This window comes from Umbelopsis ramanniana (genome assembly GCF_025399195.1).
Source record: "Umbelopsis ramanniana AG unplaced genomic scaffold K450scaffold_14, whole genome shotgun sequence".
NCBI classification, from domain to species: Eukaryota; Fungi; Mucoromycota; class Umbelopsidomycetes; order Umbelopsidales; family Umbelopsidaceae; genus Umbelopsis; species Umbelopsis ramanniana.
In genome coordinates this window covers 180458-202714 of record NW_026252100.1, presented here as the reverse complement: position 1 = coordinate 202714, position 22257 = coordinate 180458, and the positions used below count along the sequence as shown (strand labels likewise).

The following is a 22257-nucleotide window of genomic DNA, read 5'->3' as shown; positions in this document are numbered from 1 at the left end:
CTACAAGGATCCGACTTAGATCTCGGATGCGGTATAGGCTCTCTGTGTCGATGAGTAGGATTGGCGCACAATACCGTTCTTGTCGGTAGAATTTAACAGTGCGCTGAATGGAAATCCCAGTGGTTAATGCCAAGGCAACGACCAATCATATATCGCAAATCGCAACACTCTCGTATATCCTGTAAATTCCTGAAAATCAATCGGGCTATTATAATCTGAATCATACGACTATATTTTCAACTGCGTAAAACGTGGGATATGAAAACAACATGAAAGCAACGATACATTATGGCTATTGTAAAAAAGTTCGGTCTGTGCACACAAGTTACATTGAATCGGCAATCTTATTGTTTTTGAATTAAAGACTTTTGTTGCGTACGTATGACGAACACCTGTTGACTAATGTCTGTCACTTTTACCAGAACAAAAAAGAATGTTTATCCAGATGTGTGATTTGCTTTGCATTCAAAAAGTTCGTCTTGCAGCGCTTCAATTTCTCTGTCCAAAGAAGCAGCATATGCATAGGACTCTGTTGAACAGGGGAATCATCAATGTTTAGGTTCATAAGAGACTGTCGAGATCAACGTTAGCACTACCTTTTAATGCGACTTGAAGCTCATTGATCAACTTGTTTTGGAATGCTATTTCCATTTTGTATTTTTCCAAGGGCCCATTATGGAGTACGTGTCCGAGTTCTTTGTTCTCAGCTTTTAAAGCCGAGCATCTTTGTACCAATTTCAATCCAACTGAGCTGGTAGGGGAGAATGCAAGTGCTTCAAGCTCATCTCTTTGATTATCAATGACCCTATTTTGTTCGTCCATTTCGTTTTTTAGACTCGTAAATAAGGCATCAATGGCAGGATCGACGAAGGCAGTATTTCCCTGAGATATCTCTTTCTGAGGTCATATAGTTCAATTCAGACTGTTTAATAGACATGTACCCCATATTGATCAGAATTTTTAATTCATAATAACCTGGTTGATGGTATTTGTTACATTTGACGACCATGTTGTCTTTGAGATTGACATTGGTACAATTTACGAATCAGACAATGAGGTCAAAGCAAGTCGCCTGCTGAATGGCCTGCCGATACTCCGACAATGCGAAGCTTACGCTTTGCTGACGGCATTGCCTTTCATACAAGCAGTTATATATTGGTAAAAAGAATGTTTAACTGTTCAAAATCTCTATCCTTTTAACTGTTTGAATACTGGAAAAAATATCAAGGCTTTACATTATAAGTAAATAGGCTAAAAGTCGCTTTCGAAGTGTCTGAGGTTCTTTGGTCGGAATTTTGCGTGTTGTAATTTTTTAAAAAAAAGAAAGGGTCGAAGAAGTCACTAAAGATAATCTCAAAATCAATAAAATTCCTCAAAATCATACATCACAATGATTATGTTATATGGAGAGTTGTTAAAATGCTTGAATGAACAGAGACATCGATAAAAATTTGATTTCATCGATTAAAGACCAAGATGTATGCAGTTTGAGTCAGCCAATGAACTGTCAAATCAGACGTTTGATTCTGGCTTATAGGGTTCTGAGTTCTAACTTTTGCAAAGGCTATGGAAGACAGTCCAGGAACTGGAATCTTGACCTCTAGTTGCCTCAATGTCTACTCAATCAAAGAACAAGAGTCTGTTGGTATGTTTCTAAAGGGTTGACTGGCTTGTTAGTGAAATCTTTACCTGACCATTTCTTCTAGAATTCCACAATGGCTGGCGCCGGCGCTGGTGCAGTGGAAGTGCTTATTATGCAAGTAAGTAACCGTACCTCTCACATAATAGATTAGCGAAGGACACTAACATTGCACTTTGATTCAGCCAACAGACGTCATTAAAACGAGATTTCAGGTTAATATTCGTGCTATTGTTCAATTTGATTACGTGTGATAGCCAAACAATTTATTAACGGTGGTGGCAGTCTCTCCGAGCAGCTTCATTATATAACCAAGGCATCTGGAGAGCGTTTACAAAGGTGGTAAAAGACGAGGGATTTCTTGGTACGTTATTCAACGCGTTGCATATGAATAAGTATTTCATCTGACAATGGTTACTCCAGCTTTGTATCGAGGTACTGTTCCAGTACTTTGTATCGTTGGCCCTCGAGTATCGTTACAATATATGGGTCTTGCAATGTACAAGCCTATATTTGAAAAACTCGAAGGAAAGGTCATTCCATCTCATAGTTCGGCAGGACTTGCAGGGGTAAGTGACTGACTAAAATGACATGTCTCATATCCAAATATTTATCTCTTACTTCCATCGTAGGTTTGCACTGGCATTACACAAGCTGTTACTCTTGGTAAGAGAGGAAATTCAGATATAGCAGTTCAAGTACTGAGTTAGATACTGATCGGTTAAACAATTCATCTTCAGTGACACCATTGGAGGCTATTAAAGTCCGCCAACAAACTGACTTGCTGAATGCGGCACATGAGAGAAAATACCATGGAATTGTGCAAACAGCGAGAACAATGATTAAAAACGAAGGGTACGAACAAGCATTCTCCAGAGTTAGAGGAGGCATTCTAACAATCAATTTCAGATTTCTGTCCTTGTACAATGGTCTTATACCCACTGTGGTTCGTCAATCTTGGGGTATGGAAGTTCAAATGTATCTGTCTTAAGCTCTTTTGTTTCAAACTGACAATCATTACTACTTCGATAGGTCTACTTGTCAAGTTCTCTGGCTACATAGAAATTAAGGCCATTTTTGAAGCCACGGCCAATGATCCTTCTCAACCACTAGCACCATGGAAACACATGGTAAGCATGAAATTTGTCTAAGCTGAGTTTAGCACTTCATGCATCTCTTATGACCTAAAATGTTCCAGGTTAGTGGTGGTCTAGCCAACGTGTTGGTTGCCGTCCTCAACTCTCCCCCAGATGTTGTTAAAACTAGGTAAGCCTTATATCGAAAACTGGCGAATAATTTGCATTCACGATTGACGATAGTATGGACTAGAATGCAAGACGAAGGAAGCACCCATCGTAATACCTGGCAATGTATAAAATCAATGGCTCGAGAAGAGGGTTTCAGATCGTTCTTCAGAGGTTCTTGGCTACGAGTCATTAGAGTTGCTCCAGGTAAGAGACTAGACTCTGACAATGGAAAGGCGGAATTTGATTCATAGTAACCAGTTTTACACTATTTTAGGAGGCGCGATACAATTTGCAATGTACGAACAGCTTTCTCACTGGTTAGAAAATAGAGATTAGAGCGACATCATGTAATGTAATGCAATATATTGTATAACGCAAAACCAACAATCCAGACGTTGGAATATAAAAAAGCCGCTAAAGCAGCAGTTTTGACGTGGGTAATTTATGTAAAAGAACCAGCATCATTTTGTTTAGAATACCTAGCATTTTTTGTTCTAATTTTTTTTTTTGGTCTTATACAACGAAACTAAGAGGATCATAGTGATCGTCAGTTCTTCCATGCAATTTCTATTCGGGGCTAGATCATTCTTGGCAACTTGAATGTCACACATTTTCGCATGATCGGCTCGAAACAAAGATAAATGACTCGGGGTGCAGCTATCATAAGGATTTCTCATGATTGGGTTTTAATGATGGATGATATCTTAGTTAATAGTATGGTTTAAAGAATGATGGCTTGATGGTTTAAAGAGTGAATGCTGGATGGAGGGGTTCAAATGATGTTTTGCGGGCATGGTTATATACAATCTATTAAAGTGCGCTTATTATGGAGTATATGCTATAGTGGTGTATGATCATCTTTACAAAGAATCATCTGAGTCTCGTCTACCAGGCTTCAACTTCAATTGGCATGGTGATGCTGATGCAGTAGCCACTGGGCGGACCAACATGGTACTGGTTATATCGTTGAAATGAGCAACTTCCTTCACTTGGAAACCCAATTTTTCGAAGAAAGGAACAGCTGTTTTGTCCGAAACAATGATGTAGATGGGCAAATGTGCTTCCTCGGCTTTGGAAATAACATGCTGTATCAAAGCGGTACCAAGGCCCTTATTTCGTTCTTGTGGCAGAACACCCATGTAGTTGATATAGATGTGAGGTTCAGTCTTCATGATTCTCTTCTTGCTCTTGTCCAAGAATTGTTGCAAAGTCATATTGATGCGCTATTCGAGTTTGTCATTAATATGCAGGTATCAGATGCACCTTAATTGAATGACCAATGAGCACTTACCATAGCCACAGACAAATTGGCCATCTTGGTGATTTTCCATCCTAAAACCTTGGCAAACGATAATTGTTGTTGATTGGTTGACCAGACGCAAACTCCTTTACATCCATCAACTTGGATGGCGAAATCCCGGCTTTGGAGACTGGCAGAATTCACTGCGGCCTTGAACAAAAGATATCGAATGTCATGTTGCTTTGATTCTTCCTTGAGAGGGTGGACAATCCATGAAAGAAGAGGATTATTGGCGTAGGCATCGGCGAGAGTGTGTCCAGCTTCATTAATGGCACCTTGAAAAAGTAACGTTTTAAGTAAAGTGCGTGATGTTTCCGACGTAGTACATATTGTATGCATATTTTACCTTTGATCACAGGACGCACGTTGATGTGCTTTGCATCAGCATTGAGGGTGATTTTTCGGCTGATTCGAGAGCTAGATATGTTGCTGTGAGGGAGAGTTGGACGAACAGTCATTGTGTAGAATTGTGATGATAGAAGAAAAGAAAGGGGTGATGATGGGTTTTTATATGGATGCAGCCAAGAAAAAAATAACAAGACAATGACTGAAAAAAAAAAAAGTCCAGACTCTAACACAGTGAAGGATCGACTGTTTCACTGACGAGTCCGCTAGAGACCGACCAGAAATAGAATCCACTCGACGGCAACAGAGTTTTAACTTTTTTTTTTGGCTTGGCTCGGGGTTCAGAGGATACCCGACATTACGGACAAACAAGCATGCAAGCTTCTGGCTACACCTAAAAGGACTGTGTAAGTACTGAACGTGGATGGTATTTCGCTTCCGTGTAGCATGCTGGGTATCGAAATTCCTATATGGGAAAGGCCATGTCATGAAAGGGTATTCTTTACAGTACAATGCTTATACAACATGAACTCCGAGCCAAACGGAGATGATGACAAAAATAAAAAAGATGGTTGAGCGAGAATATGAAATAATTCCTTATGTATTTTCTTCATTTGTCTACTGATTAAAACAAATGAAGTCCATGGATGAAGTCGTATGTTGGCAATATAACCAAGCAATGACGTTGAAACAGTCCAAAGTGTATCATTCATGTCTCAAGGAATATCGTAGGCCTATGAATTTGTGGCGGTGGCTCGTAATTGTAGAGAACGTGCTTTCATGGTCGTCCCGCGCCACAATGGCTACAGGAGTTTCTTTCTGTCTGAGTCACACATTTCTTCTGCGCCGCAAGTCATGACATGTCACTCGATTTTATTGTTGAGGATCCATTAGTATGCAAACGCAAACGTTCCAGCCGAGCATGCGAACTTTGCCGAATTCGCAAAGTTCGCTGTGATGGGTTGAGTCCGCAATGCACTCGGTGTCAGCAGGAAAACAAAGAATGCTCATACACCATTACGAGGAAACGTGGTCCGAAATCACTGCTCCGTAAAACCAATTCCCCCAATTTAAGTCGGTTGGAGAATGAATCTGGTGACTATGGTAAATTGGATTATCCAAACAGCACATTATACTGTACGAAGCTGGCTTGTCTTTATGATTTACGTAGATATCACAGCTGACAAATGAAAAATCTTGATATAGCTCCTGATCACTCCACAACTGTCAAAGATTTTGACGACGATCACAACGACTACTATGAGACAGAGAAAGTCAAAGTACATTACTTTCGGTACATGGGCAGAACTGCAATTGGTGAGTAGTTGCTTTTCCACTATCTTCACCATTTTTCAAGGCACTAACGCTTCGCCTAGCTCCTGGTCTAAAACGCATCGCTGTCACATTAAGAATGAAACGACCTAGGGCACAAATACAGCAAGCCAAGAACAATTCGGTTCCTATATCTAGAAGTCCTACACTGTCTAGTGCTACGGCTTTGAGACAGCTAGATTTGGATACATATACACCGAGTCGCGCAGTCGTACGGCATTTGATAGATCTGTTTTACGTGCATGCAAGCTTTATGTTTCCTTGGGAGAGTAAGGCTTCCATTTTATCTGATATTGAGGCGGATGCTGCTAGTGCCTGCTTAGTGTATAGTATGTGTGCAATTGGTGCAAGGTAAACCTCACATGATCCATGAAGCGACTCTCCTTTTGAATCATTTTTACTCATACTATAATGTTTATAGATACTCAACGCATCCTGAAGTTTGTATACCGGGGAAAGAGCGATATGCCTACGGAGAACCATTTGCGGACAAAGCGAAACGATTAATCATTCCGCTTTTAGCACTTCCGTCATTGGAAGTGGTGCAATCACTCGTATTGCTGACGCACCAAGAATTCGCCACCGATAGAGATTCAGCTTTGTGGATGTACGCTGGTATGGCCATTCGAATGGCTCAGGACATTGGTTTGGAAAAAGAACCAGTGCCGGTCCGCAAGTCTGACTCTGTAAAAAGGAACTCTAGCGACGCTGATTCAGGAAATCACTATCGTACCGAGGCACTACCCACTTACAAAACCGAACGCGAACGTGAAACTCGACGAAGAGTCTTTTGGACAGTGTACTTTCTGGACAGACTCAACAGCATAGGCTTGGGCCGCCGCTTTGTCATGTGGGAGAGCTCCATATCGACAGCTTTACCAAGTTACAACCATGAACTGGACGAGATGCTTACTTTACCCAAAGACTTTTATGACAATCAAGAGGAAGACTATTTGCCGCTTCCTTACAAATATGTCGCCCAGATGATGCAAATCAACGCCACTATATCCACCACTTTGAACTTTTGTGAAGAGAAAGACCAACGATTAGCTCAATTAGAAGAAGCTTTGAAAAATTTGCAAGCATTCAACGAAAGTATACCGTCGTCGTTCGCATTCACTGTTCAAAATTTTCAAGTCTATAGTGAACGTTCCCAAGCAGGAGGGTTTTTACTGGTTCACTTTTGGATCCATGCTCTGATCATTCTGGTCAATTGCCCGACTTTCTTGAGCACCAACCTCAACTCTAAACTACCAAATCTAGGTAACTGGGATCAAGCCTATACATCAGCTAAAGCTATTAGCGATTTCCTCAGTTATGTGGATTTACTGAACAGCTCGGCCTACTTGGCTAATCCTTTCATCAATCAATGCATTTACGTCGCCGCATGTGTTCTTGTTAAAAAGATCCAAGACCGGCTCTCAAATGAATTTCAGTTGGAAGTATACAACACCCTTCCCTTCAATGAGCGGCTGGATGTATCATCTGATCAGGCGAGCTATGAAATTTGTAGAAAAGCGCTCTTGCGAATGCAGACGTATTGGTTGGGTATGAACTGGACCAATGTTTCCTTGGAACAGTTCTCACGAGGCGTTCTGGATGTCGATTTATGCACCAATGATAACAACGAAAATTATAACGAAGGTAATATTCCATTGCTGGATAATGGATTGCTTCGGAAACTTCGAGAAAAGGAGAAATCAGAGGCCGAGCATAATGGAGCAGGCGAGGCAGCAACAAAGCATACTTTTGCTGCACAAAAATCAGCGTCAGATGAAAACGAGAAAAAGTCTCACCCGCCTATCAACGTCTTCTCCACGGTTGACGACAAAGAACTACTTAAAGTCCTACCAACTCACCCAGAAGCGTCCGTTGGACAAACCATGGATATCTTCAGCGATAATTATTCCATTGAGGAAGTTGTTCTCAGCGACGTCGCATTTGGTGATGCTTTATCAGTGGGCAACGAAAGCTTACTAGAGTTGATATCGAATTCAAACACATGCAACGATTATATATGAGATATAGTGTATACAGATGAAATGTAATATAATAAAGAGCACACTTACATTGGCCACTTCGTACATAACACGCCAAGTTCCTGGTTGTGCCGCTAGCTGAAGCAAAAGCTGAAATAGGGTAATTTTCGCGTCCCATGAATTTTTTTTTGACCTGCAAAAAAGCGTCCGTCTTTCGTGTTGGCAATTGAACATTTCCATTTTGCCTTAATGCTTAACCACACGGTAGAAGAATTCTCACGGCAAAATAACGCATTTGCAGTAGACGATCCAGCTGTCTCCAAATTCATTTCTAACCGCTCGATACCTGGCCGACTGCTTGATCCCTACTTACTCTATCGATATAATCAGCGCACTGTGGAGGTCCGCTTTGTGAATGGCTGCCAGCAAGCGATCTGTGGAACGCTAAGCGCTCAGGATCTTGCTAAATCTTTGGGCCTATCTGTATGTACATGTATACCTTGCGCATGTTCATTGAAAGCTATTTGCTAACGATTCGCTCAATTTGCTAGGTCGAAATTTCAGCCGTTTCCAGTTTAGTCCTTTCTGACCGACACTATTTGGCTATCATAGTTCGCGAAATCGTTGCAAGAGACTCATATATTGTACTATGGGATGTTGTTGCTAACAAATGGGAGTCGATAGAATTATCTATCATCATCGAAGGCACCGTTACTGCAGCTACAATGTCCTCTAATGCCTTTCTGACACCGGTACGTACTGGCATTTCGGGTGTACTGATTCATGAAAGCCATGTTCTGATTGGCATATATTATGAAATAGAATGAAACTATAGACGATATTAGTCACGGATTTCACCACCTCATGGTGCTTGGTACAGAATCGGCCTCGCTATACCTGATAGACATCTCAAATGTGGATGGAAAGTTTAAAATTGTATGCATGAAATATATTATACTTGGTTATTTAGAATACGATGTGCTTTTTATTAATGAAATGCTATGTTACAGAAATCGGAGGTCACTCAAATACAAGCACCTGGATCCGGCATTCGTTCACTACACATCCTCCTGTCTTCAATGACAAGCAAGCACATGATGGATCCAAAGATCTATGTTGGAGGCGATTCTGGGTTTTTGAATGTTTTCAAATACAAGGTTGCCAATGGAAATCAATTTATTATACCAAGTCGAAATCTTACAGAGTTATTAAAAGATCAGGGTAATGTGAATTCTGTGTATCTGCTTTACTAAGTGCTTCATTGATGACTCAAGCTCATCGCATGTTATCCAGATCCAGTCACTCACATAGAGTGCTTCCGCCTACAAGATCAACAGAAGACGGTCATTATTGTTGGTCAAAGCCCATTGAACCATCAGACGTGTGTGATCTTTTCTGTGGTCAAATACAAGGTGTCTTCAAAATTAATAAACTCTTTTATCCACGCAGCTCCAACAATAAGGCTAGGGTCACCGTTTTACAAACCATGACCAATTCTGATCGCAAAGTTCTGGGTACCTTTGAAGCATCTATTCTCTCGCATAAAACGTGGAAAGAATCCAGCGTCTTGGCCATCAAATCTGTCGCTCGTAAATCTTGTTTTTATCTACGTGAATATATTGAAGAAAAGCATCTCACCTTACTCTCTTAGCTGTGGATCTAAACGGCGGCCACTACCTGTTTGCCGTTTTCTCCACCAAGGCACAATCGTCAACATCTACAGAACTGGTAGGATACAAAATTAATCAAGAAAACGTGGACGAAATTGTCAGAAAAGATATAAGTGAATGTTGCTATGGAGTGACTCTACAGGTTTGATATATACATGTCAATGTTGCCCATGCTCAATAGGTCACACCAGCTAATCGAGCTTGCGGTGTAGGATATTGCACCAGCAAGAGGCGCATCGCAGAGCTTGTTGCTATTCCCTAATAAGCTTGTGAAATACAATGGGCTGTTTGAAGCAGAACCTTTGCCAGATGTCAATAGCATTGAATCGTCGGCGGTTAGTAGAACGAATTCTCTTGGAGTAATCACGTATCACGATTTAGCACCATTTTGACCTTTTCTTTAGAAGTTTTCAGTTGTTGAAGAATGGGCTCAGTTCGATGAAAAGGCGTTTAAAACCTGTTATAGTTCCAAAGAAGTCAAGGCAATACAGAAACAACGGAAAGGAATGCACAGTGAATTGTTCTTGGATAAACTGCTGAAATTTGCTCATGTCAATGGTAAGTGGCACATTTTACTGCTAACAAACCACTTCACTGTGTACTGACTTCATACGATGAAGTATCACTTTACCCTCCAAGGAATAGCAATGACCTTCACAAGCTTTACAATGCCATACAAAAATGTGATCTAGACATACTGCGGAAGCAAAGCCTTGTTTATTACCTGTTACTTGATTGGAAGAATGCCAGCCAAGCTCGTTATGCTCGGAGATATCTTATCCCATCCCAATTTCAAAAGCTAATGGATGGCTATTGGGCAATGGATCATGGCCAATATGAGGTAAGGACAACAAAGCAAATAAAAGCTCACATTGACCGTGGGTGAAATTTCCCAGTAACTAACGCCTTGAACAAAAGGACGGCGTCAAATCACTGGCAGACCCAGGAGTGGAGGCGGATTGGTCAGATAAAATTCTACAGACCTTGTATGAACTATCCAGCCATCAGCTTGCTCTCCAGTATGCAACTATCTCCAAACATCGTAGCGACATTCCGGAAGATATCATCTTAAGAATGAAATTGTTTGTGAAATGCGATATTGTCAGAGCATTTTACTTTCAGGTAAGTCTCCATGCTGATGGAAGGGGTTCGGGTCTGTCAATTTTTTGGTGAAAGAGTCGCCTTATTGACGATCATCAAATGTCTACAGAGAGAAATATGCGGAGATCGCCACGATACTTTGCGAGAAACGTTGTTGCATATACTTTGGGAAGCTATTTTCACAGGTTGGTCGCTCATTCTATGTTTATTAGATGCACGATGCGTAAAATGTTTCTACTGACTCTCGTTCTCTTCGCTCAGATGATAATCAGGAAGGAGTAGTCGAACGTGCCCTTTCATTTCCATTGAAACCAGAAGAGGAGCAAATATTTGTGGCATATCTGAACAACTCTCCACACTCTGCAACAAAAGTGTGTCTCATGCACTATTATGTGGCTCATGATTGTCAGATGCAAGCCTTAGAGCTGAACGACAAAATTCAATCTCATCAGCTCAATCAAGGATCATCTATGGCTGTCTCCCAGCATAGTAAATACGTGATCAGTAAAATGTGCAACAGTTTATCGCCACTTTTATCCAATGTAGCAAACCGATGGCAGCCCTACGAAGCCGCTAATCCAGCCATTTCTTTCGCGTCTGACGGCCAAAAGGCGCTATCCCGAATAGGTGAGTAATAACATCTTGTATGTGATTGATTTTTGTATTTGAAGGCTGACGACTCGTCAACACAACGAAAAAGCTCAATCTTCCAATAATGGCAGTGCAACAGCTAAGAAGAACGGCGTAAATCTTGGCAAAGAGATATTTGTTGCCGTGCTAAATGCTCAGTCAAAGAAGAGAAAATTGGATGACGATATAGTTCTCGCTGATGCGCAATAGAGATCCATGTAATAAAGCCATAATACATTACATATATTTTTGCTTCACCTTGTAAAATTACATTACGTCGTTATAACCCTGCCAATGAGCTACACTTTGGTATGACAATGCTTTGCTATGCTTATTCACGATGGGAACTCGTCCTCAGCCAACGGCTGCTCATACAGATTCGGGTCCCATGGGAAAGTCGAGTTATTTGGCCCCCCGCAACCTTTACATCTATTGGATGCATGCGCCGACCAGCACAACACTTCGGCTAGAAAATAATGCCGAGGCAAACAACAGAACATGAGAAATCGCCCAGGTCCAAAGTATATAACAAGGGGAGTCGACGATGCGAAAGAAAAAGCTTCACGTTTACTTTATCGTACCAACTGAACCATGTCTGAATCCCAAAACACCATCGTCGTTACTGGAGGAGAAACCTTTATTGGCTACAACATTGCTCTCCGTCTCTGTGAGGAAATGGAACGTAGACGCTCCTCCAAGAACTATAAGGTCCGCGTGCTCTGCTCGAACAAGGAGGGTCTGGAGAAGCTTCAAAAGCGTGGTGCTGAAATCCATGTTGTCCGCTACGAGGATCAAGAAAATCTTCGTCAGTACTTGAGACACGTTTCATTGGTTGTCCTTACTCTAAATGACCGTGAACAGCGTGCCCAGGATGCTCGTAACATCATTGAGGCTGCCCAACAAGAAAGAAGCCAGAGTATCCAATTGATCTCTCACATCGGTTGCGACCGTGCCAACGAGAACCAGCGTGGTCTTTATGACTTCCAGCAGGTTGAGGAGTGTCTCAAGAACAAGTACCAGAATGGCAGATGGGTTATCCTCCGGTAAGAAATCATATCTTTATGCTACAAATCTATTTACATACTAATGTTGTCGTTATTCCCACTTTCAGTTTGAACTTTGTACAACAATGGTTCTACTTGTGGTCTCCTATGATTGAAGACCATGGCAAGCTTCGTCTTAATGTTAACGAAGACAGCAAGTTTTCCCCTGTTAGCATGAACGATGTCTTGGATGCCAGTGTCAAAGTAGCCTGCAAGAACCAAAATGATGAAGAGTTCTGTGTTTGCGAACAGTACAATCAGAAGACCCTCCAATTCACTGGCCGAGATGCTATCAGCGCTCGGGAAATTGCCAATGAACTCAGCCGTGCCGTGGAAGGCAGACAAATTCAATTTGAAAGCATTTCCAAGGAAGAAATGAAGCAGTACTTTGAGCAAATTCGCCAAGACCAGCGCATGCTCCTCTCCTCCATGCAAGTATTTGAGAAGTCTTCACAAGACTCCCAGACCAAGCACGACAAGGAGAACCTCATTCCCCAAGGCAAATATCTCACCGATGCTGTTATCAATCAAACCTTGAATTACTTGGAACTCGTCAGAGAAAACCAGGTCAACCAGGTTACTTCTGACATCCGCAAGGTCACCGGCAATGAGCCCATCAGCTTGAAGAACTTCTTTAAGGATAACCGTGATCAATTCCGCGGTCGTTAATCTGTTCAAATTACACTTTGCGCGAACCTTTGACAACACATGAAAGTTCGAATAGGAAAACCTTCCATTAGCTCATGTTTTTCAGTTTTTTTCTTTCTTATTTTCTTCTTCTCGTACATGTGTTTAGTTTCTGTAGCAATCGTACCAGGCTCAATCCAAATAAAAAAGATATTGATTGATTGAAAAAAAGCAGATGGCACAAATGATAGCACAAATATTATAACAAACGTTACAGGATGACTGAAAATTCAAAATTTAAAAATGCTCCCGAAAAGTTGAAAAGCGGAGACTTCATATTGACCTGCAGACCGCATAGACTGACTCGAGGATATTCCTTGCTATGGCCTCGTCACTGGTGGTTCCAATAGCAGTTTGGCACAACTTTCCCAATCTTCATACAACATGCTTAATATCTCGATGGCCACACGTTTTTGCAGGTCAAAATGACGGTACAATCTGGGTGTTTTCCCTGTCAGCGGGCGACAATGGCGAATTCGAGGTACAGTTCAATGACAGGATACCACAACTGGTGTAAACATGACAATTCCATGAATTACATTGTTCTCACAACACGGGAATGCAGCTCTCGTACAAATTGCTACTCTTAGGCCACGGTACTCGTGTTGTAGCAATGTGCTTGGCTACCACGGAGACCGACTCTGTTTCAAAAACCGATGATGTCCTGATAAGCGCCTCTGAAGACGGGTACAAAGACTTCTCTAGACGTAAACGATTGATATATTGAAGATACTCATTAGTTTCTTTCTATATTGTAGCCAAATCATTCGCTGGAATGCAGCTGATGGTCGCTGTCTAGCTGCTAACGGCCAAGGGTTCTTTGGTATTCCGCGTAGTCTCCACGTTCGCAGTAATGTTACAAACGTACGATATGGCGTCGATCTATAAGCATATTATATGCGGCACCCAAAATCTTGCTAATGGTGTTTATTGACAGGATGAGCCACATAAGTTTGTGTTCTGCTGTGGATTTGAAAATGAAATCACCATCATGGACGCCAACACGCTGAAGGCATGTCTACTTGACTTTTGCAGTAATTCTCTAGCAGCTGACTTACCGTGATTGTTGCAGGTTGTCCGAGTATGGGGCGGGCACGAGGACTGGGTGACATGTACTATGTTTCATGATTCAGGTGTGTTTTGAGTGAAAAGCTGTGGCCCATTAAAAGTCGTAGACATTGACGAATGATCGAACAGAAACCAACAATATACGACTTCTCACGTACGTTCACAACGGGACAATGGCGGTATGGTTCTTTGACAAGGAAAAGAAGGTCATTTCTAAGGAGCATAAATACGATAACCTCACTTTGGCTGGCTTGGAAGGGAATATCATTACGTTGCGAAATCATCCAGCACAGCCTGATGTTTTCTTGGCTATTTCCACGAAAACTGCCATCGTATGTTAACATCTTTCTTGTCTCAACTCTCACCTTCTACGCACCGACTAAAATATTTGCCCAGATTTTCCAATTAAGCAAATCAGAAGCCATCCCGCATATATCCCTCAAAGCAGAAGGCGAATCTCAATTTTCAAGCGGAGGCTTCATCGGTGAAAGTATTCTGTACTTGAGCACAACGGTTTGTACTGTTTTGTTTTTATGAATGAAGCGTATCATGGATTTTTCGTGACTGAAGGTCTACTGTTTAGGATGGATGTATATGTACATATGAAATCAAAGCTCCGGAAGGTGTGGGTGCCGGCAATATCGTCACCAGTGAGGGTCAATTGTATTATAGGTAGGCAATTCAAATGAATGAGGCTTAACCATGAATTTTAACGACCAATTTACTGACTGATCATGAATGCCAGTTCTCAATTGTTGGATAAATACGTAGTTGAAAACGATGGTAAACCATTTGAATATCGTCCTTTTGTCTGCACAATGTATCTAAATTTCTCCTTGCAGCGTCCCCTCTACAATTGGGTTGCATGGCCTGTGTTGTACAAGTCCCACACGAAAAACTTAGCGATAATGTAATATTACAAATATCATTCTATAATCATAGCAAGCAATCAGCTTTCCTAGTGAGAAGCATCCACAGGAACGTTCAAAATCAAAGCGAAAGGTCTTTGGAGGCAAAAGGTAACTTGTCTTTTGGTGCTGTAACGACACATGTATAAGCCTGGGAACTCATACATCACAACATAGAATGTGCGCGTGCTACTTGTGATAGCTTGTGGCCCATACCGCCAAAAAACAAAAGTCATTCTTTTGGAAATGTCATTGCCACTATCAATATCAACGACAAGCACTTTGCTATTGGGTTTGGTGAGTGCACGGTCTACCTGTTAACATCCATTTGAAACGATAACTAATATTACTGATGGCATATCCTTAAGATTCCGGTACCATAGTAGTCCTTCCGTTGTCTTTGGCTTTGATGCACTTGGCATCAATAGACACGCTTCTCCAAGACAAGTATGGAGATAAACACCAGGTGATCCGGCACGCTCACCATGGCAAGGTGACAAGCCTATATGCTCCAGATGAAAAGGTGTTTGGCACTTCGCGCCTTATCTCTGGCGGCCAAGATGGTGCTGTCAAGATATGGAACATTGAGTGAGTTCATCATAGTATAAAGGAATCTTGGCCCTATTGCTAAAGTAGGATCACGTCATGTAGGGACGGCAAATTGGTTGCTACATTTACAGTACATGCTCTTCCTGTGAAGGAATTCATTGAACCGGCAGAACAAGTTGGACCAAGACTTCGTGGATGTATAGTTTCTATCGCCATGGACAACTCCGCTGCGCTCATTTCCCTTGAAGAGATGAATTGGTATATAATGAGTTCTATCTGATATCCAATGGAGATTTGAAAATGTTACTCATCATCTCATTTTCCAGTCTGTACATTATACCAGGATACCCGTATTCCATTAAATGCATCCAGTGGCGAAATACTGAGGATTATCTTATAATTGCTTATCAAGATGACACGGCTCTGGTGTGGCAGGTAAAATATCTATGGCGGCTACCGTTAGCGAATAAACCTCACAGACTAATGTGACAGAATTATAGATGCAAACTGCCCATTTGGATCGCAAACTTACTGGCTCAACCGCGACCAATGTCCTTGCGGATGCTCGTTGGCCACTCAGCCAGGTCAATAATATACTCAATGACAGACCAACTACGTTCAAGCGGATGTGCACGACATTTTCTGTCTCGTCTTCAAACAACAGTAAGTGAGTTGATAAGAAATACATGAAATACAGCCAGCAGTTAACAGTTTGTTTATGTATTTAGGAAATGCCAGAGTACCTTTTATTCAAGTATTTGCCGTTAATCTGCGACATTTAGTGAGCAACATGAGATCAGATGCAAAAAATGCGCTACAGTCCAGTACATCTAACGGAACGACGGGAAACCTCAGTCTGAGCGTAGACGATAGTCACATTGCTGACCTCGTACCAGACGACACGCAATCGGTAGATTGGAATACGGCAAAAGATTCAGTGCGTGCTCAACTGTATGCGACCATTGTTTCTGCGTTAATGTCTTGGGGAATAGACGAAAAGCTCGAGAATACCTGCGTCGACAGGCTTGGCTTACAAAGATTGGGACCAGAAGTCACCGTTGGACTTCGAGGGTACGTTATGATGAATGTCGAGTAGTCATCTATTATACTGCCATGACTCAAAATTCTTTTATCTCTTTTTCTTTCAATAGTGTTGAAGGCAACTTCTCTTTCATGATTCCAAGTAAAGATGAAACCACGTATTGGAAGACATCGCCTATTCTTACTGCATCAAGACTAATGGCAGTTGTGACACTGGTTCGATCAATGCTAAGCGTTTCAGGTATGATTGATTCTAGCTTGTGATCTACTATGCGACTTTTGTAAACGCCTTCTATCATGACAGGGTTAGAGGACCTCTCTATTGAACTTATGACCCACTATACCACGCTCCTTCCTGATAGGATTGGGTCCGGTTATTGTTTCCCATCTTTCTTGTTCCTTAGCAAATATTGGCAAGATACTTCTGGTGAGCACTTTTCTCAACAACCCATTTTCTTTAACATGTCATCTCATTGCTAATACAAATTTTTCAACAGCACGAGCTTTGTTTGCCAGTGCACTTTGCCAGATGAAGGATGATGAAAAGAAAGCGGTCATAGAATACTGGGAGCGTTTCTGTAAGTTGATTTATTGTCGACCTGTCTCAATGATTATCTTTCTTACATTGAACTTCCTACTGCAGTACCAACCTCCAGTGACATCGAGTCTGTCGGACAACAAGTCATGGCTCGTGCGACAATTATTCTGGCTATAATTGGCTCTAACAATCCTGAGGCTCTTGCACCTGAGTAAGTTGCCACTCCATCTTCGTATTTAAAATAATTCTCTTACTAAGCCTTTGAAATTAGAACAAGAAAGGAAACAGCCCTTTCACTGACGTTGTTACTATCAGATACTGAGCAGGATATTAGTGAATCGAAAGAGAATACAACATCGCATGGATCTATTTCACAAGTTGTAGCAGCACGACTGACTGCATCCATGGAGTTACTCTCAGAAGGATTTTCCACTTGGGAAGTTTACATCAAGTCATCCGAAGTTCTGAGAACACTTTTTATGTATGCAGGAGACAGTCAAGCGTCGTCTTTACAGATCAACCGCACTGCTCGTACTGCTATATTCCACATTGCCAATTCTCATATGCCATTGGTGATAGGGACCTTGACATATGATATGATGAATGCACAGAAAATGGAAGATAGACTGGCTTGCATGAAAGTCATCAACATGTTTGCTCGCAAGGTAAATTGCATTTTATTTGAAATAATGATAGCACATGCACTAAATGTATTCTCGGTGCACTTCTCCTCAGAGACCACAGCTACTATTTTCAAGTATACCGCGCGTGGTGGAGGCTGTTGTGAAGACACTAGATCCAAATGTTCCTAATGTTCGCGACTCTGTCATACAGCCAGCCACATCCATTCTTCATGAACTGGTTCGAACGTAAATATTGAAAAGAGCTTTTGCAACTTTTCAATTTATTGTACTCATACTGCGCTCAATTTAGGTATCCATTTGTAGACTTTCATAGCGCTTCCCAAAAACTTGCTGTTGGTACACCAGAAGGAGCTTCTATCATTTACGATCTTCGCACAGCTACGCGTTGTCTTGTGCTTGAGGTAAATGCATAGCTTTTCCCTACCACACTTCTTTACTTCCCTTTGCTCTAACATATATTATCAACTATAGGGTCATACTGCAACTGTCATCGCACTTGCCTTTTCACCTGATGGTAAATGGATAATAACCTGCTCGCTGCATGATGCAAACGTGTTCATTTGGCATGCCAATCCTGGTATATTTGGTATTCTTGCCAACAGTCTCTCCAGCGTCACAGGAGGAGGTTCCAAGAAGAACAGTGAGAGACGACCGTCTGCGGGTTCTTCACAAAAACCTTACAAAGCATTCAACTTTGCACTCACCAACCCGGAGCAAGGTAAGAGATCTCTGAGACTGACTGTTCTGAAAATACATTTGATTAACATGATATTCTAGCCAACATGACGCCGACACAACAATTGCGAGACGTCGAATTTGTCTGGTCAACGAACAAAAATGTCAAACTTCGAATCCACGAACTAGTAATGCGGTTTAACGTTTGAGATTTCTATTAAGAGGACACTTGATTAAAAGAAAAAAAAATCCTATCATGTACATTCTATTGTATTTTAACTGTATATTCGGAGTGAGGGGCATCCAAGACATACGTTGTCTGGTCTGCTTGACCAACCAAAATTCCATTTTCACTACTTCCACCGAAAACATTGGATGTTGTTGAGTTCACATCTGGTTTAAACGAGTTGTTTCCGATATAAGTGGTATCCTTTTCTGCCACCGTACAAACTATTTGTTCGCCATTTGACTGTTCAGACTCGGTTTTGGCAGTAATATCCACACGGTGGAGAAACTATTCGTAGATGAAGACATGGTGTTAGCCCATGGATAATTTTTTGTATATTTTCAATAATGTCAGATCATGCTTACCTGCACTTTCTGACCTACTTGGAAATCCTTTGTCGTATCTATTGACATGTTTCCTTTGGATGGATCACCACTTGTAACACGATGGACTGACGTCTAAGGTTTGTAAATGTATATGTTACTCCATATGGGTCATACTAGTACTTCCAGGATTGTTTTCCTTACCAGTTGTACATTATCGCCGGCGTCCTCGGTGCATGCACCAAGATAAAACTCTTTGTCCTTAGAAATTTTGGCATTGTGGCCCTTATTTAAAAGGTCCAACAACAACCCGGTGGCACTCGTTTCATCCAAATCCAATATAATGTTACCCCGGCATCTAATGGAAGTGCATGTTAATTTTGGCCCTCCTTTCAGCACGACTACCCTTCTACACCTGACATACCTCGTCACAGTCATTGGACTACCAAGGGCTTCCAAGGCTATGTGTTGGACACTGGATCTTACTTTTGGCACTGAAGAGGACACGAATCCAATGGAGCCTCCCGGTAACATTTTTTCGTTATAAAATAAAGTATATGGAGTTCCAGTGATAAATGGTGTAGAGGCACCTATTAATCCAGCTTTGGTAGCCTGTGGGAAATGGTAGTCTAGGGTTTCGATAAGCTGGTATGGCTCATGGTCGGATAATATCCAAGCAAACTTGGGCGTTTGTTTTCTATGCAATATGAGGGAATGATACAGAAAGTTAACAATACTGGATGAGGTTGTGATATATCAAGTTCTGTGGATGAACGGTCCAAAGTCTTACAAATTTTGTAACTGGGGGAGCAGGTCATGTCCGTGTACGTTCGTGCTTACACTTTTGAAGGCATCCCAACCAAACTTTTCGATATCGTTCTCTTCATACTTGAAGCGGTTGAAATCTTGCACCTTGCCCCAGCGCCCGACGCTGACGCTTTTGAACTTCTTTCGGTCCGCGGTATCGTCTAATACAAAAGCGGTGGCATCTTCCTCCTGGCCAATGAGCACCGAGAGACCGTGACCGCCAGATTGCGGTGATGGCACGCGGTCAACCACTGCCCCGATGAAGATTTTAGGGTTGATATGTTTGAAGAATTCGGTGTTGAGCTTGAGAAGGTCATTGGCGGGAAATGACTGGGATACAAGGGCGACGCAAACGTCGATTGGTTTCTTAGGTAAGTCGGCTACGCTCACTGCTACAGCTTGTGCCAGCTCTGAACGAGAGGCAGTTCTTTGCGTCCATAGGTTGCGGATGTGAGCTTTAGCTGGATTGACTCGCGCGTATCTAGAAAGCATTGCTAATCCTGTCGAGCTGTCAGTACTCAGCTTCACAGCACAAAAAAGTAACTGGTTGTGACTTGCAGTTTCTGAAGCGGAACCCCTTGTTGCACTGCAGCACAACACCGATGTGTCGATCAAGGTAAATGGAAAGCGTAACGAAGTATATTGATATTAAATTCATATTGTTTCTAATCTTAATGATCATCTTGTGAAGGTGACCGTGTCTGGCCTGTAAATAAAAAAGATTACAAGTTATTAACCAGTGCATAAATCACTCCAGCTCCAAACCAACCAAAAACAGATATTCATACCTGCTCCTCCAGGATTTCCAGCTGCATTGGCCGATTGCTGTCCAGTTGCTGGTCCTCCTCCTTGCGCCTGGTTACCTGAAGCACCTTGATGAGAAGCATTATTTGTTGGTTGCGTTGCATATGGGTGTTGCTGGTTTGCAAATTGTTGAAGTTGGAGTTGATACTGTTGCATTTGCTCTGGAGTCAACTTTAGGAGAATTCATGTGTCAGATACAATCTATATCACCAAGCCGCCTAACTGAGAACAAAATGATGCTAAATCGCTATATTTTACCTGAGACAGTTGTGGATAGTATGCAGCGGCATCAATTTGCTATAAAGGGTACTTTTAACATCATACTCGGGTTGAACATCTTCAATCTGATTCATAGTGGTCTATACCTGTGCGGTGTACTGAGGAAAGCCGGCCTGCGGATAGTACGCAGCAGCGTAAGTGGTTTGCTGATCATATCCAGGGTTACCTTGTTGTGATTGTTGTTGCTTTCAAACAGCATTAGTTAATCAAATAATCATCATAGTTCATGTCTAACTGATGAATTCACATACTTCCTCACGCGGGACAATATCGATCAAAAAGTCACACATGTCGGTTTTGGAGATGGCTGTAGCTATATCCGATCGCTGAAGTGTACGTCGCTTATTTTCTTCAGCATGGATCCTGTTGACAATAATGACTCAGTAATATAATAATTGGCAAGCTACTGTAACAAAGATCACGAACCATGCGCGACGAGTGAGTTCTGATATGAAGATTTCGCAACCTTTGGCAAACAGTATTGGAGCCTGTGAAAGTTTGTACAACAGGAAAATCAGTTCTTGATCGAAAATTGCATAACATATCAAACCATATGAAGCATACCTCGGCACTGATCATCTGTAATACACAAGCAAAATCGCGACAAAATGGATATGAGAGATATTTAGGGATTAGCCAGGTGTTGCAATGCCTATTAGTTCAGTCGGACCATGCTCCAAGCTCAACCGTGAAGAAGTCATGTCGCAGGCCAATTCCGCGCTTGGTTCCTTATAAAGTACGATTACTACGTACCTTTACATCCTGGTCGGTTTTCATCACCTTCTTGATTCGCGCCAATGGCAAAGGGTGATTTTTGAAATCAGAATCAAAGTTATCGGCAAGGCTGAGCTGTTCTTGCCAAAATTTCGCAAGGTCAAACACAGGTTGAGCACCTGGAGCAGTACCGGCGTTGATAATGGAGTGTGATAGCTCTTCACTCATGATGTCGGCGCAGAAATGAACGGCAGTTAGTGAAGTTCGCAAAGAAATGGCGCGCCAATTTCTTCAAGGGTGCACGTGGCCACAGCCGATTTCATGCGTGACTGCTTGTCACGCATTGAAGCGTGATGCGGTCCGACGTGTCAAAATGCTGCAACCCTCAGCAGCTTGACATCATGATCGCTCTAGTCTATAAGAAGTGTGTCCTACTGGTTGCTTTATTATCTGTCCCTTCCTTCCAAAGTTTCTTTTCATTACTTATGAATTGCTCTTCTTCCTGTCCTATAATCACTCTTCAAGCTTTTGAAATAGTGACATTGCAATGAGGTTGGGAGCTACTAACATAAAAATTGTTAAATGTATATTGAACGATGTGGTTCTATTGTATACTGCATTTTTTAGCCGCGCATAAGAGATACACTGCGCGCTATTGGTTATGTATAATTGTGTGCAGTCACCAATGCTCAGTATACGAAATTCACA

At 41.8% G+C, this 22257-nt stretch overlaps 11 protein-coding genes across 11 annotated transcripts; 6 read left to right on the top strand and 5 right to left on the bottom strand.

The window, feature by feature from the left end:
* Positions 1 to 212: 212 nt before the first annotated feature.
* Positions 213 to 1040, bottom strand: K450DRAFT_231888 (uncharacterized protein). Its single transcript, XM_051587504.1, has 3 exons — positions 976 to 1040; positions 597 to 897; positions 213 to 529 (listed from the first exon to the last, which is right to left on the bottom strand). Exons 1-3 carry the CDS (start codon positions 1027 to 1029, stop codon positions 438 to 440), a joined length of 447 nt encoding a protein of 148 aa, XP_051446559.1. The 5' UTR covers positions 1030 to 1040; the 3' UTR covers positions 213 to 437.
* A 562-nt stretch (positions 1041 to 1602) lies between these two features.
* On the top strand, positions 1603 to 3523 carry K450DRAFT_231881 (uncharacterized protein). The gene is made up of 12 exons (XM_051587503.1): positions 1603 to 1645; positions 1707 to 1760; positions 1825 to 1854; positions 1925 to 2003; positions 2063 to 2208; positions 2272 to 2305; positions 2380 to 2494; positions 2549 to 2601; positions 2672 to 2769; positions 2838 to 2905; positions 2969 to 3090; positions 3161 to 3523. The coding sequence occupies exons 1-12, from the start codon at positions 1613 to 1615 to the stop codon at positions 3220 to 3222; spliced, it is 894 nt and encodes a 297-aa protein (XP_051446558.1). The 5' UTR covers positions 1603 to 1612; the 3' UTR covers positions 3223 to 3523.
* Positions 3524 to 3654: 131 nt separating this feature from the next.
* Positions 3655 to 5017, bottom strand: K450DRAFT_231872 (uncharacterized protein). Its single transcript, XM_051587502.1, has 3 exons — positions 4533 to 5017; positions 4178 to 4461; positions 3655 to 4073 (listed from the first exon to the last, which is right to left on the bottom strand). The coding sequence occupies exons 1-3, from the start codon at positions 4642 to 4644 to the stop codon at positions 3747 to 3749; spliced, it is 723 nt and encodes a 240-aa protein (XP_051446557.1). The 5' UTR covers positions 4645 to 5017; the 3' UTR covers positions 3655 to 3746.
* On the bottom strand, positions 4610 to 5206 carry K450DRAFT_231868 (uncharacterized protein). The gene has a single exon (XM_051587501.1). The coding sequence runs from the start codon at positions 5018 to 5020 to the stop codon at positions 4694 to 4696; it is 327 nt and encodes a 108-aa protein (XP_051446556.1). The 5' UTR covers positions 5021 to 5206; the 3' UTR covers positions 4610 to 4693.
* On the top strand, positions 5207 to 7982 carry K450DRAFT_231863 (uncharacterized protein). Its single transcript, XM_051587500.1, has 4 exons — positions 5207 to 5635; positions 5738 to 5848; positions 5908 to 6214; positions 6285 to 7982. Exons 1-4 carry the CDS (start codon positions 5392 to 5394, stop codon positions 7882 to 7884), a joined length of 2262 nt encoding a protein of 753 aa, XP_051446555.1. The 5' UTR covers positions 5207 to 5391; the 3' UTR covers positions 7885 to 7982.
* A 58-nt stretch (positions 7983 to 8040) lies between these two features.
* K450DRAFT_231859 (uncharacterized protein) lies at positions 8041 to 11530 on the top strand. The gene is made up of 15 exons (XM_051587499.1): positions 8041 to 8325; positions 8394 to 8594; positions 8665 to 8778; positions 8853 to 9063; positions 9136 to 9223; positions 9292 to 9431; positions 9494 to 9654; positions 9725 to 9743; positions 9822 to 9847; positions 9917 to 10070; positions 10133 to 10353; positions 10431 to 10634; positions 10723 to 10798; positions 10875 to 11240; positions 11314 to 11530. The coding sequence occupies exons 1-15, from the start codon at positions 8092 to 8094 to the stop codon at positions 11451 to 11453; spliced, it is 2355 nt and encodes a 784-aa protein (XP_051446554.1). The 5' UTR covers positions 8041 to 8091; the 3' UTR covers positions 11454 to 11530.
* A 291-nt stretch (positions 11531 to 11821) lies between these two features.
* Positions 11822 to 13127, top strand: K450DRAFT_298599 (uncharacterized protein). The gene is made up of 2 exons (XM_051593689.1): positions 11822 to 12286; positions 12355 to 13127. Exons 1-2 carry the CDS (start codon positions 11835 to 11837, stop codon positions 12953 to 12955), a joined length of 1053 nt encoding a protein of 350 aa, XP_051446553.1. The 5' UTR covers positions 11822 to 11834; the 3' UTR covers positions 12956 to 13127.
* A 129-nt stretch (positions 13128 to 13256) lies between these two features.
* On the top strand, positions 13257 to 18861 carry K450DRAFT_231839 (uncharacterized protein). Its single transcript, XM_051587498.1, has 25 exons — positions 13257 to 13454; positions 13539 to 13660; positions 13732 to 13837; positions 13911 to 13985; positions 14046 to 14106; positions 14171 to 14373; positions 14438 to 14554; positions 14625 to 14713; positions 14787 to 14824; positions 14884 to 15060; positions 15127 to 15246; positions 15318 to 15537; positions 15601 to 15756; positions 15825 to 15933; positions 15999 to 16161; positions 16227 to 16569; positions 16650 to 16780; positions 16844 to 16966; positions 17037 to 17117; positions 17183 to 17288; positions 17349 to 17742; positions 17813 to 17946; positions 18011 to 18122; positions 18193 to 18439; positions 18499 to 18861. Exons 1-25 carry the CDS (start codon positions 13296 to 13298, stop codon positions 18603 to 18605), a joined length of 3693 nt encoding a protein of 1230 aa, XP_051446552.1. The 5' UTR covers positions 13257 to 13295; the 3' UTR covers positions 18606 to 18861.
* On the bottom strand, positions 18634 to 20354 carry K450DRAFT_231836 (uncharacterized protein). The gene is made up of 6 exons (XM_051587497.1): positions 19965 to 20354; positions 19736 to 19934; positions 19370 to 19642; positions 19150 to 19303; positions 18988 to 19080; positions 18634 to 18910 (listed from the first exon to the last, which is right to left on the bottom strand). The coding sequence occupies exons 1-6, from the start codon at positions 20242 to 20244 to the stop codon at positions 18662 to 18664; spliced, it is 1248 nt and encodes a 415-aa protein (XP_051446551.1). The 5' UTR covers positions 20245 to 20354; the 3' UTR covers positions 18634 to 18661.
* A 93-nt stretch (positions 20355 to 20447) lies between these two features.
* Positions 20448 to 21053, top strand: K450DRAFT_231832 (uncharacterized protein). The gene has a single exon (XM_051587496.1). It carries the CDS (start codon positions 20661 to 20663, stop codon positions 21009 to 21011), a length of 351 nt encoding a protein of 116 aa, XP_051446550.1. The 5' UTR covers positions 20448 to 20660; the 3' UTR covers positions 21012 to 21053.
* K450DRAFT_231823 (uncharacterized protein) lies at positions 21039 to 21824 on the bottom strand. The gene is made up of 4 exons (XM_051587495.1): positions 21589 to 21824; positions 21400 to 21414; positions 21262 to 21323; positions 21039 to 21198 (listed from the first exon to the last, which is right to left on the bottom strand). The coding sequence occupies exons 1-4, from the start codon at positions 21775 to 21777 to the stop codon at positions 21066 to 21068; spliced, it is 399 nt and encodes a 132-aa protein (XP_051446549.1). The 5' UTR covers positions 21778 to 21824; the 3' UTR covers positions 21039 to 21065.
* Between the last annotated feature and the right edge of the window lie 433 nt (positions 21825 to 22257).